The sequence below is a fragment of the Emys orbicularis genome, chromosome 12, assembly GCF_028017835.1.
Source record: "Emys orbicularis isolate rEmyOrb1 chromosome 12, rEmyOrb1.hap1, whole genome shotgun sequence".
NCBI lineage: Eukaryota > Metazoa > Chordata > Testudines > Emydidae > Emys > Emys orbicularis.
Genome location: NC_088694.1, coordinates 10,129,741 through 10,149,934, shown reverse-complemented (window position 1 = coordinate 10,149,934; position 20,194 = coordinate 10,129,741). Strand labels below are relative to the sequence as shown.

The window sequence follows — 20,194 nt, the reverse complement described above, 5'->3', positions numbered from 1 at the left end:
CCACCCAATGCTTCTGTGCAAGAGGAAGTTAAATCACCATGGAGTGTAGGAAGGGTCGCTGCTCCAGTGCTGCTGTGCATTTAAATGCAGCCCTCTGCTTTTACAAGTGATCGTGCAGAGCCATGTCTGCCAACAGATTCCCAGGGGTCCTCATGCTTTGGGATGGTCCTGGCGCAGCCTCCCCTAATCCAGGGTATGCTAGTCAGGAGTGACTGGCAGGCTGTGCCTGATAACTATTGCAACAGCAGCAGCCGAGCTTCCCGTAGAAAAGTATGCGTATCTCCCTGCTGTCCTTGACCCACAATGCTTTGCAATTCTAATGGCCAACCTATTCCTCAGGGAGGAAGGGGGCGGGGGCACTGTGCTGCTCTCCATTCAATAGCCCTGGTAATGACAGCTCCACAAAGATCAGCAATCCGAAGATGAATAATGCAGCTGCTCCTTCAGCAAGCTTCAGGGGAGGGAAATCTTGTTTTCCAGTACAGCTGGCTGGCTGAGTATGTTTATCCTACGGTTATAAAAGATTAAATCACGTGTTTTATGAGGGGAGTGCATGGTGTTTGTTTACTGCATCCATAGGATGTGGTGGTATTTGTATCCACTGCACTCTGCCTTATACGCAGAAAAGGTTGGAGTCCTTTGTTTAAGATTGTGAAAAATGATGTAAAAAAAAAGAAATAAAAAGGTGTAACTTGCAAGTACTCTTTAAAAGGAATAATAATGGGACCAGGCATTCAAGATTATCCCTTACTACTGCAACGAGGGACACTGAAAAAGGACAGCCCAATCCATGAAACCCACAAAGGAATGGTAATGTAAGGAAATTATTTTCTCTCTCTTTGCTAGGGAAATATGTAATTATTGCAGATTAGTATCTAACTGATTGTTTGTGATTCAGTGGGCTAGCCAGGTTGTCATTTATTTCCTTTTCATTTATCTATTTGTTTATTCACAACGAAACAGATGATCAAATAGTTTATGTGCAGGTCATAAAGTTAGAGGTGATTGTTTCCATGCTGGAGGGACTGGGACTTGCTTTCATTATTTTATAACCCATTAAAGTGGCAAAACATCATTTTCCCAAACAAAACGCATGGTACTGACTCCAACTAAAAATGAGTACTATGTATTGACAGAAGTGAATTTTACTACAATCCATCTGAAAGCAGACGTGGAGGTAAAATATGATAACTGTTTTGAAGTGACATTTTCAAGCATTCTTTTTTTAAAATAAGGTGCTCATGTGCAATGCAAATACAACTTTTCTTATTCTTAGAGAATGCATTATTTTAAATGTTAAAATATTTTGGGTTTTTTTCCTAATGTGCCCCCACAGAGAGTCTGATTTATTTAAGGGAATACTCTCTGGTATATAATATCAAATTGTCCAGGTCAGTAATGCATATCATTCACTTTGAATGTGTGGGGGATTTTTTGCTCCTGATTTAAGCACCAACCTGTAATCACGCAAAACTGTGAATTTTGCTTTGTGCCACTGTTGTTAAATAGCTTCAATTAATATTGTAACAGACTGCACATTCTGAGCCAAATTCTGCTTACATCCTCATGAGTAATCCCTTGAGCATCACTGGCACTATGCACATAAAAAAGGCAAGCAGGATTTGGCTTGCTATATTCTTAATACTGCATATTATTATCATTACTTTAGTTGTATTGTGGAACCACCTAGTCCGAGTCATGAACCAGGTCCTCATTGTACTATGCACTGTGCAAAACAATAGCAATATGGTTAATTACTGATGTTTGTAAATTGCTTTGAGATCCTTGGATAGAAGGTGCTATAAAAGTTTGAAGTATTACTGTTGAATTATCTATCTGTGAGTTAAGCACTTATGTGGCATGTAAATTAAAAGGGACCACCAAATATGCATGAAAAAGTTTTAGTGAAGCATAAATGAGAAATCCCTTAAATCTAAGGAACACTTAAGTATAATTATGACCGTCTCTTTCTCGCCCCCTTTTTAAAATGAATCTGCATTAAAAATCTGTACTGAAGCTGTGATTGTAATTAAATAACAATATACTTGACAATACCCTGTTTATTTATTGCTAGTTCCAGTGGTGGAAAGGGACATCCAAGTACCAAACTACTAGAGAAACCACTTTCCCCTGTGAGACCTTCTCCCAGCAGATTAAGCAAAAGTATTTTAAATACCACCAAAAAGGTAAATCAATTCAAATCCTTTGCATATATAAAAATGTGCTTACATTTTATGTCAGATTTTTCTTTATTACAGTTTTAGGTACACATATTTACATCTGTTTTCTAGACTTTCCATTGCACCCAGGATGATAGTCAACCAAGTTTTCTTTACAAGGAAAGAAACAGGCTAGATGAGGCTCATCAGCAAAACAGGTAAAGTTTTTTATATTGTCTGTCTGATGTCCATGGATTTTTCGAAGCTGCACATAAGTCTTCAGGTGAAATACTGGCTTTGAAGTCAATAGAAGTTTTGCCTTTGACTTAACTGGGGCCATGATATCACCCTTCATGTTCAGTTATTAGGAACACAAATTTAAGTTACCAGTATTGGAATCTTGTTATCCTACCTCAAAGAGCTTTATAGTCAAAATCAGATTTGAATGAAATGGGAGACAGTGAGGAAAAAAAAAAAAAAAAAGTCAGTTGTATGTGTTTATAAAGACAACAGTTCCCAACAGGAACCACACGCTTACCACCATTATTTCCTGTTCTAAGCAAAATTAAAAACTGATCTCTCCCGTTCACCTCATTGTACCCATGGGCAAATGGTGGCTAATGTCTGTATTTACTGGTTTAGGAGCTAAGAGCAGAAGTTTTCCGGTTTTTAACCATTTAACCACACAGAGGGCTAGCTCCTCAGCTGGTATAAATTGGCAACGCTTAGTTGAAGTCAAGGGAACTACATCAGTTTACATGAGTTGGTGATAGGGCCCGGAAAGCCTAGCTATTTTATTTGCTATTTTATTTCTGTCTCAGATCTCAACTGACCCTTCTTGCAAGAGCCTGCCTTTTCCTGCAGATCCAAATTTGCTTCCATATACTCTACACTTTACATATAAACACATTGTAAGTGATGTGCATCAAAATGGTCAAACCATTAAATGGGACATTAGGCAAGGTTATTTCTGCAAGTTAAATATTAATGTCATCTCATTCATAGATTCTCAAGTCATACCAATTCTCTTATCTTTTATTTTCAGTCTTTGACTCATCTTGTGGACACAACTGGGGCTCCAGAGGTTGTGGAGTTAGCAAGCCCTGGGGTAGTTGGAGTTCCAAAAGGGGTTAAATGATCTAACTGTAAATGCTCTTTCTTTTCATGTAGAATGATGAGTGTTTGCACATCACTGTACAAAGTACGAGGGGCAAAGAAGGACCTCACAGAAAGAAAGCAAAGTGAATCTGGACTACACAGAATCCCTTCCAATTTGAAGGGGAATTCACAAGGTGGCTCCAGTAGGGCAGAAGATGCACTGATGCAAAGATTTTATTCTAATCAAAAAGGAGAATCTCAAAGAAGTCTTGGAGAGCATGTGACTGAAGCTGTCCGTTGCACTTCTAAATATCCAGGGACCTCTGTGAATGAGATGTTTCTTGACTTTCAATCAGTGAGAATTATTCAAGAGGATGCTGCTGAGGACAGTGCCAGTGACCTTTCTGACTCAGAAAGAATTCCCATTCCCCCTTCCCCCTGCACACTGCCAGAACTCAACCTCAGAGCTGAAGAAATTGACCCAGCATGTTTTGAACACCTCTTTGATGCAGGGTATAAAGAATCAATGTATTATTATCCTGACTTCCTCCCACCTCCTTTCAACTCCTGGGACCTGCAGCAGCTGGCAATGTTTGTTAACACAGAGTGTAAATCGGAATCTCGACCACAACCAGCAGGATTTATTGAGAAATATATCGATCGGCTTTTGCAGCTGGAGTGGCTGCAGGTGCAAACTATACAGAACGAGAAAGGAAAGACAGCCAAAGCTAGGCCTCAGACGGCTCCTAGTATCATTCGGACCCAAAAAAGCCCTGGCAAAGGCAAATCATTGCCTAGCCCTTTGCCTAACAAGCAGTTAACTCCCAAAGAAAGTGTGATAAAGCTCCCCACCAGCCTTTCAGGTCACAGAAGAGATGTACACTGTGAAGAAAATAGCCAGTTAAATGCATATCCAAGTCATTCAAAAGTTGCTGAGGTTATGGGTGGCACGTCATCCCCACAGAAACATGCCTGTGAAATGAGGAATGAGGTGAAAAAGAGGTCAGCCACCAAGCAGCAACTTCTCAATATGCAGCCCTGTGCAAGCAGCTCTAAGATTCAGGATGTTGGTATTCAGGATATTGGCAACATTAGACCACTCAAACAATGTCCCAAGTTCCATAGTTCAGCTGCCCCCACCCAGGGGCAAAAAACACAGGCATGTTCAAATCTGAAGAAGAATGGAAATGCTAATAATTATGTTCCTTCCAAGAAACCAACAGGGGACAGGAAGTTAAAAACAAATGGTGTGAAGCAAACATCATGTACATTTAAATAATGAAGAAGAATTAATTAGTAATTTGGCAATGCAATGCTGACTGCTGGAGAGTGGAGGGGCCATGGTTTTTCCATCAGGAAATCCTGTAGAAAATTGTTCTTGCTGCAAATTTCTGCACATTTAAGTACATTGGACCTTAAACTAGCAGGGCCAACAGGGAATATTTTTCTCTGAAGACAAATGTCTTCCACTGGTCTTTACTCAAAGGGTAGACACTTGCTTATGTAAGAAGATTCTAGCTAATAAAGTGAGGAAAACATAAAATGTCTGATTTCTTCTCACACTGACACCCATGTAACTTCATTGACTTCAGTGGAGTTATTCCTGATTTACACTGGTGTATGTGAGAGGAGAATCAAATCCATACACGCTCCATTGAGCAGACATATAGGGTGAGACAGATTTGCTTTTCTTTCTGATGGAGAAGAGTTTAGTTGATTTTATAAGAGAATGGAACTGGCCAGGCTCATCTATGCAAAGTTAAAGTCTCTGATTCTTGAGGGAAGAGCACAAAATTGGACTGTTTGGGGAGCAGAGAATGTTTTGAAGTAATCTTCTGAGTCAGAAGAGATTCTACTAGTTAAAATCATACCGCTGCTAAAGGACTGACATCTGCTCATCTGGTGATAGGCCAAGGATATGGCCTGAATATTTTTATACAGCTACCTTTGTTGTAGTCTTAGACCATTTTCCTTAAAGTCCACCTTGTAGGTCTTGCTGCTTTATGTTATTTAGAAGGTGACCCTCTTACCACTATTACCACTCAAGCAAGAGATCTTGGAGTCATCCTGCTTAGTTCTCTGAAAACATCTGCTCAGTGTGTAATGGCAGCCAAAAAAGCTAATAGAATGTTAGGAACTGTTTGGAGAAGGACAGATAAGACAGAAAAGATCATATAATGCCACTATATAAATCCATGGTACTCCCACACCTGGAATACTGCATGCAGTTCTGGTCACCTGTAACAGCGTGCACTCACCTCTCGTGAGCACCCCCTTGGCCGAGTGCACACGCTTTGATTGTCCCTCCTCTGGGATAGAGCAGCACCCCAGGGCTCCCTCCCTGGAGACAATGTCTTTGCCCCCTTGGGGCTTCCTGGCTACAGCTCTCCATCTGGGTCACTATAGTTCATTTCCCCCTCTGGGGCGCCTCACTGTCCAGGCCAATTCCCCCCAGTGGCTAATGGGGGATGAGGTGGGGGAGACCCAGGCCCACCCACTAATCCGGGTCCCAGCCCAGGGACCCTGTAGATTGCAGCCATCTGCTGTATCCCTTTAACTATGTTGCACAGTTTCTCTAATTCTCTGGGCCACTTCCCCACGGCCCTGCGCTGTCTTCACCCTTACCTCAGGACCTTGTCCTAACAGAGTCCCAGCAACCAGCTCATAGCTCCTTCTCGCTCTCCGCAGCTTCTGGCAGCACTGCCCTGTCTGGGGTCTGTAGCTCTGTCAGCCAGCCACATACCATCCACACTCCTACAGCTCCAGGAAGGAACTGATCTTCCACTGGCCCTGCAGCTTTTCTTATATGAGGCTGCTGGGCCCTGATTGGCTGTATCCCACACAGCCACTCTAAGCACTTTGGAGGACCCTCTCCACTGCCCTTTTTGGGGGGCAGGGTGTGGCAGGGCCACGAGGCCTTCAGCAGGGGACCTCAGAGGGTTTGGTATACTCCGTCACATCATCCCATCTAAAAAAAATGTTAGAATTGGAAAAAGTACAGAGAAGGGCAACAAAAATGATTAAGGGCATGGAACAACTTCCATATCAGAAGAGACTAAAAAGACTGGGACTGTTCAGCTTAGAAAAGAGATGACTAAGGGGGGGATATGAATCATGATAAACTTCTATAAAATCATGAATGGTGTGGAGAAAGTGCATAAAGAAGTGTTATTTGCCCTTTCATAAACAAGAACCAGGGGTCACCCAATGAAATTAATAGGTAGCAGATTTAAAACAAACATAAGGAAGTACTTCTTCCCACAGTGCATAGTCAACCTGTGGATCTCGTTGCCAAGGGATGTTGTGAAGGCCAGAAGTATAAGTGGGTTAAAAAAAGAATTAGATAAATAATGGAGGATAGGCCCATCAATGGCTACAAGCTAAGATGGTCAGGGACACAACACTGTGCCCTGGGTGCCCCTAAGCCTCTGCCTGTCAGGAGCTGGGACTGGATGACAGGGGATGGATCACTTGATAATTGCCCTGTTCTGTTCATTCCCTTTGAAGCCTCTGATACTGGCCACTGTCAGGAGACAGGATACTGGGCTAGATGGGACTACAGGTCTGACCCTATATGGCCATTTTATGTTCACTCTCTTGTGATTGGGCCCTTTATCTTGAAAGCTCCTGTTCATTCGCAGCTCCTAGTGATGGCAATGGAGGTTGAAGTTACTGAATAGCTTTCAGGATTGGGCCCACAATGGTTTAGAGAAAAGATGCATCTCTTCCCTTTTTTTCAGTAAAGATAAGTTTGTTGTGAGACAACAGCCTTGTTTTGTCTACATAAAACCACACTGTTACAAGTGACAGTAATTGGATTCAAACAACCCTTGAAAATATTTCCCCCCGAAATGTTGGAAGCAAAATTAAGCCCAGTGGAGTCATGTTACCATTTCCCAGGAGCAGGAATGAGTTAAAGCGCAGCTACTCCAAACTTCTCACTTCAATCAGCTCCTCTTTCATAGTTTAAAAAGAGGGTGTGACTGTCATGCTGGTGAAAGGTGAACTGACAGCCCTAAGGAATGAAGTTATTTGTCTACACGTCATGGGCAGTGAGAGTGGCAGCCTTCCCCTTTCAGTCCTCCTCCCCAGGTCTGTCTCCGGTGTGGTAGTTCAGTGTTTCAGACCATTCTTCCCTCTCATTGCTGGGGTTGCCCTTTGTGGCGGTGGCTTTCGTGACACAGACACCTGTCCCTGGGAACTGGAGTCTGTCTTTTTCATATCTTTCTTTAGTGTGATTTCTCCTACCTGGTCAGCAGGGAGAGATGACAGTTGTCAGGAGCAAGGTAGCCCAAGAATTATGGTAATTACACATTTATTTCAATTTCTAGACCAAAGACACAGAAGTAACCATTGCCCTATACCTTTGAAGTTACTGTGTCTTGTGGCATTGCTTTCCCTAACTCTGAAGAATTTCTTTGGCTAAAACAAACTGATCAGTGGACAGAAAAGATGGTAGGTTTGGTGTAGCATTTTTCTAGTCAGTCGGGGACAGCTATAGATTGATTTTATGGTTACTCCTTCCTTGTCCAGAATGTCCCACATAAAATGCCTGAGGAAACCGTCAGGCTCATACATATGGCATCTATAACGATCTCTTAAGCCTTTTGTGTTGCCTGAACCTTTCCCCCTCTCCCAATAATTTATATTCAAGGCCCTTTTTCCAGCCTACTCAGAAAATTTCTGAGGAACCTGACAACTGTCTTATTGTTGTGTTGTGATTTCCTCTCCCTCTTCCTCTCCAACAAACTTTCTAGACGAAATTTCTGTACTTTCTGATCAGTCCCACCTCTCCTATGAGGTTTGAAGAATAAGGAAAAATGATGGATCCCATTAAATTGTGATTTTCAAGCGTGCTGAGCTCTGCAGCTCCCATTGAAAATCAGGCCACTGGGGAGAGGGTTTACATGGTGTGTTCTACATGCTTTCTGCTGAAGCACCAATACATTTTTAGTCCCTTTTCAGTCACTTATATGCATCTCCACCTACTGTCCATAGCACTGTCCTGCAGTCCACTCTACTTCACCTTGTTTGGGTTCCAATTTCAGGAGTGGGTGAAATTACTCCATATAGTGAAAGCTGCTGTAATGTGGTGCAGTAAGTAACTCTACAGCCAGGATTGGGCACTGTTTCAGGACCATGTTTGGGTTGACGTGTTTGTTTTGGGAGAGTGGAATTCTGTGGGAGACAGGAAAGTAGAGAGATTAGCGTAACAGCTACCAAAGAATTGAAGGATGAGATATCAGCTGGTGTAATTCCAAGCCAATGGAATGACACACATTTATGGCAACTGAGGATATGGCCCCGCCTTTTCAAAACAAAGAAGAAAATATTTATATAGCAGATGCTAATCTTCTGCTCCAGGGACCAGCATCAGAGCTGTTACTTGACATATGACTAAGTCATGACTCTTTGTAGTTCTTGCCTATTATGGTTTACATTAAGAAGCTGTAAATACAAGAGAACAAATTAAGCAATTTAAATTATGTTGCTATTGATTGAACTTGCTATCTAAAATGCTGAATTGTTTCTTTTTCATCATGTGCTGCCTGACTTCAGCTCCATAAACTTTTATAGCATGTATTTATATGTACTTTGGAAATATGAATGCTCGTAAAAGTAGTAATAAAATGGTATATTTTAATGTACATTCAAAATGAAGTCATATGCTCAGGATTGAGTGATTTTCAATGTTGTCTTCTAGTCAACTCTAGGCTAAACATGTGTATCTCTGATAGAATGAGGGAAGAACATCATTTTAATATATTGTATTTTTCCATTTTTAATAATCAAACATCAAATTTATCATGATTTGGAATATTTTACTAAGGTGATTTATTGCAAGTTTAGATAACCCAAGATTCTAGCTGTTTATTGCCTACTGAAATGAATACTCTGAGGTTCCATTGTAAATGTAGGGAGAGATTCTGCTTCTAGGTAAACTGGTATAAACCTACAATAACTCCATTATCTTAAATGGAGTTACTCTGAGTTCAAACTAAACAGAATTTGGGCCCCAAATATTTTTAAGCTCAAACATTTCCTTAATTACATTACTAATAATATCTCAAATTATTTACATGTAAAAATGTAAAACCAATTTACTTTTTTCAATTTGTAGGTGTGTTTGTTTTTTCTGCATTTCCCTCATCTTGCACAATGAAATTAGCTTTTGCTTGTGGTCAGTTTCCCATCAATTTAACATTCAGGTACTGATGTTCCAGTCTAGTAGTCCCTGCTTTTTATTGTACTAGTGAATTCAAAGCCTAACACCTTTGTATAATTATGATGGCCCTGTTGAGCCACTGCTACCCATCTCCCATCACTTGGGCACGCTAACCAGCAATGGAGGTCACTTGGGCACGCTAACCAGCAATGGAGGTCCAAATCCCAATCTTTCAAAATTTAGCATACTCTGGGATTTGAAGTCCTCTAGAATGTAACGGGCATTGCAGGTTAGAGGGCACACAGCTAAATGGGAGTGGGCAGTGGCAGTGCTCACTACAGAGTCTGGAGATTATCATTAAAATTGACAGGGAAGATTGATGCTGGTCGAGGGGCTAGGGAGAAGAGGAAATTGCTAACTGGCGCAGTGGAACTATTTGGTATATGGGTACAGTTGCCCAAAATGTTGGGAACCACTGCCCATGATCACAGCTAACAACAATCACTTGTAACTCTGTATCCTGCATCAGCCTTCACTCCCCTAATTACTCTCCACCACATAGGAATAACACTGTCTGGGCTTGATCCAAAGCACATTGAAGTCAATGGAAAAAATTCCATTGGCTTGAATGGGCTTTGGATCAAGCCTTATATCATTAAGATTGCTTAGATATGGCCTCAGTCCTAGAAGATGTTGAATACCTGCTACAAGGTGCTGAGTGTCGTCCATTCTTGTTGACTTCGGCGGGAGCTGAAGGTGCATAACACCTCACCATATTGACCTTAAGAGCAGAAAAGTCACACCAGAGCATGTCAACAACCTGAGAAAAGGCCAGAACATCTCATGAGGATCTATACGCAAAGAAAATCCTCTATGCATGGATCTCCTCCTTCTCATGTGGAATGGAGGATGTCAGATGCCTTATCAGCGACACACACCCCTCTGCAGGGAATTGACTTGGAAGTCATTACAGCCTGGAGCTAAACTTCTGAATAAAGAATGCTCCCACCGTAGAACCCCCACCCACGAGCAGGGGGTCACAAGAGAGGAGCACGGTACTGATAGAAGAGCAGTGGAGAATAACATGGAGGAGGTGTAGCACCAGCATGGAGTCAGAGAGCATCTGTGTGAATGTCCCTCTATCTCCATCATATTCAATATGGGACTCAAGGGATACATGCAGAGGGCTTGGGATAATCCCATCCTCCCTAGCGGAATGATCTCATTGATGTTTTCTTCCCTCTGACCCCATACTGTGGGAATTTCTTTTTTTATAAGATAGAGGAGCGACTTGGCTCATAAATAGTACTGCATATAGGATCTGAGTGTAACTTTAATTCATCCTTGCGAGCTGGACCTGTCATATAAGAAAAATGGCCACAAAACAAGTACAGTAGCCCGTATATATATCTGTCAATAACCTGGCTATTTTTGCCCACTTAACTTCATATTTCCTAAATTTTACCTTAAAAATCAATACCCCTGCATGCTCCATTTGTATGTGATGATCATTGCTGTTTCTGAGGCAATTTACATCTTGACACTGTTATTTCAAGGATCTAGTACTAGCTACAGAACTTTTTCATGGTGTTTTTGCTGAGAGGGGTTTGTAATATTCAGTGTACAGTGCCTTTTTCTGTGTCTGTACAATAGTTAAAATTTCAACCATGAAAAAATGCCATAGATGTCGTTTAATGGGCTGATTTTCAAAGGCGCTGCACATGCAGCTCCCATAGACATCAGGGAGATGTGTGGGTGTTCAGGCTCTCTGAAAATCAGGCCATAAATGTGCTGTATCTGAAACAATAGTAATATATAACTTTCTGAGAACTTTGTAGCCTAGCTTCCTGTGTTTATCAGATGTTTGTTTTTGCTAGTAATATCAATAGGAAAACGATCTTGCTAATTCAGTATATACTATTTATTTACATAAAGGTGTGATACTGTATCTTTGTCATTTTTATGTGTTTTTTCATCAGCCACAAGGTGGCGACTATAAATTAATCTTTTATTGACCTTCTGCCTGAAGAGACTCCAAATCGGTGGGAAGAATTTAGTTTCAGTATTATGAAAATGTGTTGATTGAACTTGAAAAATAAACTACCCAATCCAATGGACTTCACACGCTCTGTGATAGCCTCACGGATACTTAGGCCCTGATCTTGCAAGCAAGTTAAGTATATGGGTAAGTGTTTGCAAGGCATTAAAAGCTGTTTTTTGGTGCCGCTGCTAGGTGTGGACAAACTTGTTTTGGTTAATTTCAAACCCATTTGAGCATTGTGGGTTCAAAACTTCTGCCCAGAGTTTATATTATTTGGGAAAAAGAGAGCTAAATTATAACAACAACAACAACAACAAAATCCACTGGGCCTGATTATTCTCTTATGCCAGTTTATAGTGTGGAGTTGTTAGTGACATATGCCAGCAAATTGAAAGTAGAATCAGGCCAGCAAGTATATAATTCCTTGGTATATGCTTTGCATATTCCATTTACACCAGTTTGTGAATCGCTCTGGGACTTGGGTGGGAAATAGGCCTACAGGTACCTAGTGGCAGGCTGCACTGCACCTCTCCACAGGCAGAAACATAGGTACCTAGGAACTTCTACTGCAAAAATGTAGGCACCAAGTGAGTTTAGATGCTTATAGGATTCAGCAGGAGTTTTGTGAATTGAAGTAGTCCTGAAACTGGAATGTAGCCACCTAACTCTTTTTGTGCATCCAGGCCATAGTGCCACAGGCCTGGATGCCAAAGTCAATGGGGTAGCATGGGTGTGAAATCAACAGGAAACCTGTCTATAACATCAGCCTCATGATTGGGTGTTTGGGATATAAATAACTGAATTGTAAAAGTGAAAAAATACCAGATTTGCATGAGGTTGAGAAAAAGTAGGCCTTAAATGGACGTGCTTCGTAATGACAAGATGGGGTGACAATCCTACAGCAAAAAAATTCATAGTACTTGGGCAAATTCTGACCTCACAGCCATACAAATTCATTGACATCAGTGGTTTAATACTGGGATACCAAAGGGCAAAAATCTGCTCTTTCTTCATGATCAAAGGGTTTTCTTGCACACAGTAATTTTACCCATGCTCGGCCAACTTCTGCAAGCAGGTGTGTGTATGGGGGAGGTCCCGAACAGCACCAGGCTCTGCATTGATCTACTCTGCTCTTTCAGGATGGGATTTTCAGAGGTCAAAGAGTTAGGCACCCAAACTCCCCTTTCTGCCTTTGAAAAATCCTCCCCCCTTCAGCTTCATATTGAACCTCACTTTGCTAATTCCATAACCCCTAGAATGAGAGATGCAGCCCCTCTTTCCAGCAAACAGCACTGCACTCACGTCTAAGACTGTGCCTTCATACTACTGTTTGCTGTGTATAGGTCAGTACATCTTAGTACGTGGTGCTGATTTTTAAAGTCTTGTTTGTTCACTTATATGTGTAACTCACTTAACAAAGGGACAAATCCAGATCCCTGCAGAAGGCCCCTACACTGGGATTCTGGTACATTTGTGCTGGGACAGGATTGTCATTGGAACACTATGGGCCAGTTCCTATTCCCAGTTAAATCAGTGGCAAAACTCCCATTGATTTTGATGAAAGCAAGATCAACCCCTATGCTGTTAAAGTGGCCCTTCAACAAATGATCCTGCTCTTTTGAATTCAATGGAAGTTTTTTCCATAGACATAAATGGCAACAGGATGAGGCCCATTGTTAGGACTTAATTCTGCAAGGTGCTGAGCAGTCCCCGGGAGGTGCAGGAGTTGAGTGTGCTCAGTACTTTCAGAGAAGCTCTCAGTACCTTGCAAGTTTGGGCCTTAATTTGGGGCTATGCGCTGCATTCCCATAAGCCTGACTCCTACTGACATTTTTATTCTTTGGCTGGGGTAAGGGCCAACTCTACCCATTCTTACTCACATAAAATTGAAGGAACTGTCTTATGTGAGTAAGGATTTGTAGAATCAGTCTCTAGGTTTGCAAAAGAAATGGTTTTTGTCAGGAGAAGTCAGGGCCGGTCCAACCCATTAGGCGACCTAGGGATGCTACAATTTGGGGGGCGGCGACTGCGGAGGCATTTCGGGGCGGGACCTTCCGCCGCCTAGGGCAGCAGAAAAGCTGGCGGCACTCCTGGGAGAAATTAATAATAAGTTTCAGTAAGATGCATACATGGGGAAGAGAGGTTCACGTACTAATGGCCATCCATGTAACTGGACACTGACCAGCTTGCTGCTGAATAGGCAAGCGGCATCTACTATATTTCAACCTTTGTATACCATTGGGGCTATATGATGTTTCTGCTTAATAGCAAAGCAGAAGAATTTCAATTTACTATTTGCCTGTCCTATAATTGTCTTGTCAAATACAGGAAACAAACTTTGTCATGAGATTTCAGTTGAGAACTAGATGCTGAATAAATGTAAATTGAACGCATTATCTTTCTCTCCAGTGATACAAGTACATTTTCTAAGTTTACTCATTTATGTTGCAATGTTTTTCATTTACTGCATACAGATGGGTTGCTTAAATGGGTTTATCATAATAAAGTATTTCACATGGGTATTACAAACTAAATACTAAGATCTCTCTCTCTGGCCTGGTCTACACTAGGAGGTTTTTTCGAATTTAGCAGCGTTAAATCGAATTAACTCTGCACCCATCCACACAACGAAGCTATTTAGTTCGACATAGAGGTCTCTTAAATTCAACTTCTGTACTCCTCCCCAACGAGGGGAGTAGCGCTAAATTCGACATGGCCATGTCGAATTAGGGTAGGTGTGGATGGAAATCGACGCTAATAGCTCCGGGAGCTATCCCACAGTGTACCACTCTGTTGACGCTCTGGACAGCAGTCCGAGCTCGGATGCTCTGACCAGCCACACAGGAAAAGCCCCGGGAAAATTTGAATTCCTTTTCCTGTCTGGGCAGTTTGAATCTCATTTCCTGTTTGGACATCGTGGCGAGCTCAGCAGCACTGGCAACGATGCAGAGCTCTCCAGCAGAGGTGGCCATGCAATCTCAGAATAGAAAGAGGGCCCCAGCATGGACTGATGGGGAAGTCTTGGATCTGATCGCTGTGTGGGGCGATGAGTCCGTGCTTTCGGAGCTGCGATCGAAAAGACGGAATGCAAAGATCTACGAGAAGATCTCAAAAGCCATGACGAGAGAGGATACAGCCGGGATGCAACGCAGTGCCGCGTGAAAATCAAGGAGCTGAGACAAGGGTACCAGAAGACCAAAGAGGCAAATGGACACTCCGGATCCCAGCCCCAGACATCCCGTTTCTACGAGGCACTGCATTCCATTCTAGGTGCGGCCGCCACCACTACCCCACCACTGACCGTGGATTCTGAGGATGGGATATTGTCGAGGGCCGCTTCCTCGGAGATGTTAGCGGACGGGGAAGATGAGGAAGGAGATGAGGAGGACGAGGCAGTCGACAGCGCTTACAACGCTGATTTCCCAGACAGCCAGGATCTCTTCATCACCCTCACAGAGATCCCCTACCAACCGTCCCCAGGCGTTAACCCGTACCCAGAATCAGGGGAAGGATCAGTCAGTAAGTGTTTTAAACATGTAAACATTTATTTTGAACAGAACAGGAATATTAACAGTGGGTTTTTCATGATTAGTTTGCCCTAGGCGCTTAACGTTTTAGTCCTTGGCAGTGCAACTACTGCCAAAAAATCGAACAATGTGCGGTTTATCATGATTGGTTTGCCCTAGGCGCTCTACTGTTTAGTCCTTGCCAGTGCAGCTACAGTAAAATACGGTCTATATGTCCGGGGATAGAGCTGAAATCCTCATGGGACATCTCCACGAAGCTCTCCTGGAGGTAATTGGAAAGCCTTTGCATGAGGTTCCTTGGGAGAGCGGCCTTATTGTGTCCTCCGTAGTAGGAAACGTTTCCGCGCCAGGCTATCAGCAAGTACTCCGGGATCATTGCCTTGCAGAGCATGGCGGCATACGGCCCTGGTTTTTGCAGGCTTTCACGAAGCATGCGTTCTTTCTCGGTCTCAGAAATCCTCATCAGAGTGATGTCGCTCATGGTGACCTGCTTTGAATTAGGGGAATGTTAGTATTGGGACTGCTTGCCAGTTCCTTTACAGAACTGTAACCGGCGGTTTACAGCCACGCGGTGGAGGCGGGAGAGGGGCAGCATACAGGGATCTTTCCCGGGGACAGCCGCGAGGGGGTGGGACAGGGGCAGAGTTCATGCTTGCCGGATTGCTGGCAGCAGGAACTGGCCAACGCTAGGAGCATTGCTTTGAACGTGAAAGAAGGGCAGTGCTATAATTTAAGTTTTAAGCAGCCACAAGTCTACGGCTTACCATGTCAGCCTGCTACCCAAATTCTGCTGTCCTGCCCCGCTTGTCTGATCTGCACTGCAAGACCCCAGGCACTGAATGCGAAGGCCGAAAATTCGACCTTGTCCTGAGTGCGCATGTGATAGGTGCTGTGCATGGTCTTGTTCACAGAGAAAGACTATGTTCTTTGTTCACAAAAAAAATTATCTTTCTGAGGAATTCACTCCCTTTTTCCCATCCCACAGCTGCGACTGTCTCCCGACCTACCCCGGCATCACCCTCCCAGAGGCTGGCGCAGATTAGGCGCAGAAAGAAAAGGACACGGGAGGACATGTTCTCGGAACTTATGGGCTGCTCCCGAGCTGAGGCGGCCCAGCAGACCCAGTGGAGGGAGAACATGTCGCAATACCAGCGAGCACACAGCGAACGGGAGGAGAGGTGGCGGCAGGAAGACCAGCAGGCGACTCAAACGCTGCTTGGACTAATGAGGGAGCAAACAGACACGCTCCGGCGCCTTGTGGATGTTCTGCAGGACCGGAGGCAGGAGGACAGAGCCCCGCTGCAGTCTATCTCTAACCGCCCTCCCCCGCCACAAAGTCCCATACCCCCCTCACCCAAAGTCCCAAGAAGGAGGGGCAGCAGGGGCCGTGAAAACTGTCACTCCACGCTTGCAGACTGCTCAAGTAGCAGAAGGCTGTCATTCCCCAAAATTTGATAAGTCCTTTCCTTCCCGCCTCACCCAAGCCCCCGTCCCAGTTTTATCCCCTAACTGTGTTGTTGCTAATAAAAAATACGTTTCTGTGAATTACTGTTTCCATCCTGTTCTTTTAGAGGAGAGTGTGTTTGAAGGGGAGGAAGGGGGTTGGTAATTGGACAGGACAGTCACCTTTACCAGGGTACAGACACAGGGGCAGGTTCAGCAGCAGGTCACACACACATTGCAGTCACTAGGCACCCTGGTCATTCTGGGAGGTGGTTTTCATGTTCTGTGTGAGGGGGCTATGTGACTTTGTGGCGGGGGAGGGCGGTTAGAGATCTTATGCTGCGGTCCTTATCCTGGATCACAGAGCCACGCACCAGGGGATCTATAACCGTCCTCCCCCTGCCAGAAAGTCACATAGCCCCCACACACAGAGTCCCGAACAGGAGGGGTGGCAGGCTCCGTTGACACAACCAGTCCACCGGTGCGGACCGCTCTAGGAGCAGGAGCCTGTCATTCCTCGAGTTTAGAAGCGTCCTTTGCATCACTACACTACACCCGCTCCCCACCACAGTCTGCGTCCCAGTTTCAACACTTTACCCAGTTTCAACACTTTACCGCGAAAACCGTAATAAAGAAAATGGTGTTCATTAACAAATTTCCAGTTATTTTATTTTTAAACGTGTGTTGGAAGGGGGGGAACGGGGGGAACGGGGTATGTAACAAACTTAATAGTCACAGGTTACCCTGCTCACTGAGGAACCTAGCTTTCAAAGCCTCCCGGATGCACAGCGCGTCCCGCTGGGCTCTTCTAATCGCACGGCTGTCTGGCTGGGCGTAATCAGCAGCCAGGCTATTTGCCTCAACCTCCCACCCCGCCATAAAGGTCTCCCCCTTGCTCTCACAGAGATTGTGGAGCACACAGCAAGCTGCAATAACAATAGGGATATTGGTTTCGCTGAGATCAGAGCGAGTCAGTAAGCTTCTCCATCTCCCCTTGAGACGTCCAAAAGCACACTCCACCACCATTCTGCACTTGCTCAGCCGGTAGTTGAAGAGTTCTTTTTCAGTGTCCAGGGCGCCTGTATAGGGCTTCATGAGCCAGGGCATTAGCGGGTAGGCTGGGTCCCCGAGGATCACTATAGGCATCTCCACATCCCCAACAGTTATTTTGTGGTCCGGGAAGTAAATACCTTCCTGCAGCCGTCTAAACAGACCAGAGTTCCTGAAAACACAAGCGTCATGAACCTTGCCCGGCCATCCGACGTTGATGTTTGTAAAACGTCCCCTATGGTCCACCAGTGCTTGCAGCACCATTGAAAAGTAGCCCTTTCGGTTAATGTACTGGCTGGCCTGGTGGTCCGGTCCCAGGATAGGGATGTGAGTTCCATCTATAGCCCCACCGCAGTTTGGGAATCCCATCGCAGTGAAGCCCATCTATGATGACCTGAACGTTTCCAAGGGTCACCACCTTTGACAGCAGTAGCTCAACGATTGCGTTGGCTACTTGCATCACAACAACCCCCACGGTAGATTTGCCCACGCCAAAGTGGTTTGCCACTGACCGGTAGCTGTCTGGCGTTGCAAGCTTCCAGAGGGCTATGGCTACTCGCTTCTGGACAGTCAGGGCTGCTCGCATCCGGGTGTCCTTGTGCTTCAGGGCAGGGGACAGCAACTCACAAAGTTCCAGGAAAGTTCCCTTCTGCATGCGAAAGTTTCGCAGCCACTGTGATTCATCCCAGACCTGCAGCACTATGCGGTCCCACCAGTCCGTGCTTGTTTCCCGGGCCCAGAATCGCTGTTCCACAGCATCAACATGACCCATTGCCACCATGATGTTCACGGCACGGGGTCCCGTGCTTTGTGACAGGTCTGTGCCACTCTCAGACTTCATGTCCTCACCGCGCTGCCGTAGCCTCCTCGCCCGATTTCTCAGCATCTGCCTCTGGAAAAGGTGGATGATAAGGTGTGAAGTGTTGACAACGGCCATAACTGCAGCGATGGTCGCAGCGGGCTCCATGCTCGCAGTGCTGTGGCGTCCGCGCTGTCACTCACCAGAAAAGTGCGCGAACTGATTGCCCGCCGGCGCTTTCACGGAGGGAGGGCGGGAGTGACGGTTGGATGATGACAGTTACCCAAAACCACCCTCGACACATTTTTTTCCCCAGAAGGCATTGGGGGCTCGACCCAGAATTCCAATGGGCAGCGGGGACTGCAGGAACTGTGGGATAGCTGCCCACAGTGCACTGCTTCCAATGTCTACGCTTGCCCCGTTAGTGTGGACTCACAAAGTCGAATTACTGTCCTTAGTGTGGACACACACGTTCGACTTTCTAATATCGATTCCACATATTCGATTTAAGTAAAATCGAACTACTATCATAGTGTAGACATACCCTCTCTCTCTCCATGCCCACAGCAATTGTGTGGTTACAGAAAATACTGTTGATTTTGTCACAGAAGAAAGAAAAGCAAACATTAACCAGAACTGTGCTCTTGCAAGCCAGGACAAGCATTTGTGAGCTAGATTAATGGTTGTCTTAATGGAGTTTGAAGATTTTTAGAAGACCTGAAAATCCAGCTACTGGATGAAATACGTGTTTGGGGGCAATTGGGCCCTTCAGAAGGGAACATTTGCTGGCTGAAGGGCAGGACTGTAATACTTTTTAATTGGTGTAACTCTTTCACATTTTGTTTCCTGGACAGGTGTACCCCACCCACTCTTTTGGTCCCAACACTGATCTCATGTTCCAGCTAAACCCAGACACCAATTAATCTAACTGATGGCCACCCCAGGGCTTTTAGTTGCAATGATTCCTGGTAGCTGAGCCTCCATCTATCTTTCCCCCCGACTGAGACTTGATGTATATCCCCATCCCAGGGATGGCCTCATTTCGAGTTTAACAGAAAGTCAAACTGATGAAGACTCATTGTTATTTTCTAATAAGTAAGCTACTGACTTCTGCTGAGGTAACTATTAATATTTATTCATACAAGGAGTAAATAAAAATGTCAAGCATACCAAGATGAAGCTGAAGTCAATATTTACCTCAAGGAAAATGAATCCTTCTCTTTTGCTGAAACAAGAAGTCTCTTGAGGTTTTGTTAGAAATGTCAGAAAAATTAGAAGTCTAGCGATTGTTGAGATTAGAAGAAGCTTGCCAACACACTCCCTGTATTACCAGTTGTAAAAATGTAACAGGTTTTCCACGGAAATTACCAGTGGTAAAAATGTAACAGGTTTTCCATGGAAATTAGCAACCTAAAGGGGACAGGAAGATCCAGAAATTCTATGATTTACCTGAAAAATCATTTTTACAGGGCACATTTCAGTCAAGATGCTTTTAACCATATATGTGACCTACTTTATCTTAAATGTCAGTATTATTTTCATCAAGGAAGTAAACCACAGAAAAATAATGACTCACTTTTCTAGGAAGGAAATCTTTTTACGAGTTTGTACAGTGCTTAACATAATGGAGCGCTAAACCTTATTATGGCTAGTAAGCATTGTCACAATACAAATAATAGTTGTTTTCAATAAATCACATATCAAGATGTTTTCTTGCCTGTGGCCTGGTCTACACTAGGGTGGGGGTGTCGATGTAAGATATGCAACTTCAGCTACGGGAATACCGTATCTTATTCTGACTTACCTCCCATCCTCACGGCGCGGGATCGACAGCCGTGGCTCCCCCGTCGACTCCGCTACCGCCGCTCGCTCCGGTGGAGTTCCGGAGTCGACGGGGAGCGTATTCGGGGA

General features: G+C 44.2%; 1 protein-coding gene across 1 annotated transcript; it reads left to right on the top strand.

Annotated features, from left to right (window-relative positions):
- The first annotated feature begins 720 nt into the window (after positions 1–720).
- FAM217B (family with sequence similarity 217 member B) lies at positions 721–4,536 on the top strand. Its single transcript, XM_065415030.1, has 4 exons — positions 721–815; positions 2,075–2,186; positions 2,292–2,377; positions 3,330–4,536. Exons 1-4 carry the CDS (start codon positions 721–723, stop codon positions 4,534–4,536), a joined length of 1,500 nt encoding a protein of 499 aa, XP_065271102.1.
- The last annotated feature ends 15,658 nt before the right edge of the window (positions 4,537–20,194 follow it).

Bases quoted from the DNA above. Each gene is read 5' to 3' on its own strand.
- FAM217B (XM_065415030.1), top strand. From the start codon at position 721: ATGGGACCAGGCATTCAAGATTATCCCTTACTACTGCAACGAGGGACA. The intron at 2,187-2,291 runs GTAAATCAATTC...TCTGTTTTCTAG, and splicing joins TTTTAAATACCACCAAAAAG to ACTTTCCATTGCACCCAGGA. The intron at 2,378-3,329 runs GTAAAGTTTTTT...CTTTTCATGTAG, and splicing joins GAGGCTCATCAGCAAAACAG to AATGATGAGTGTTTGCACAT.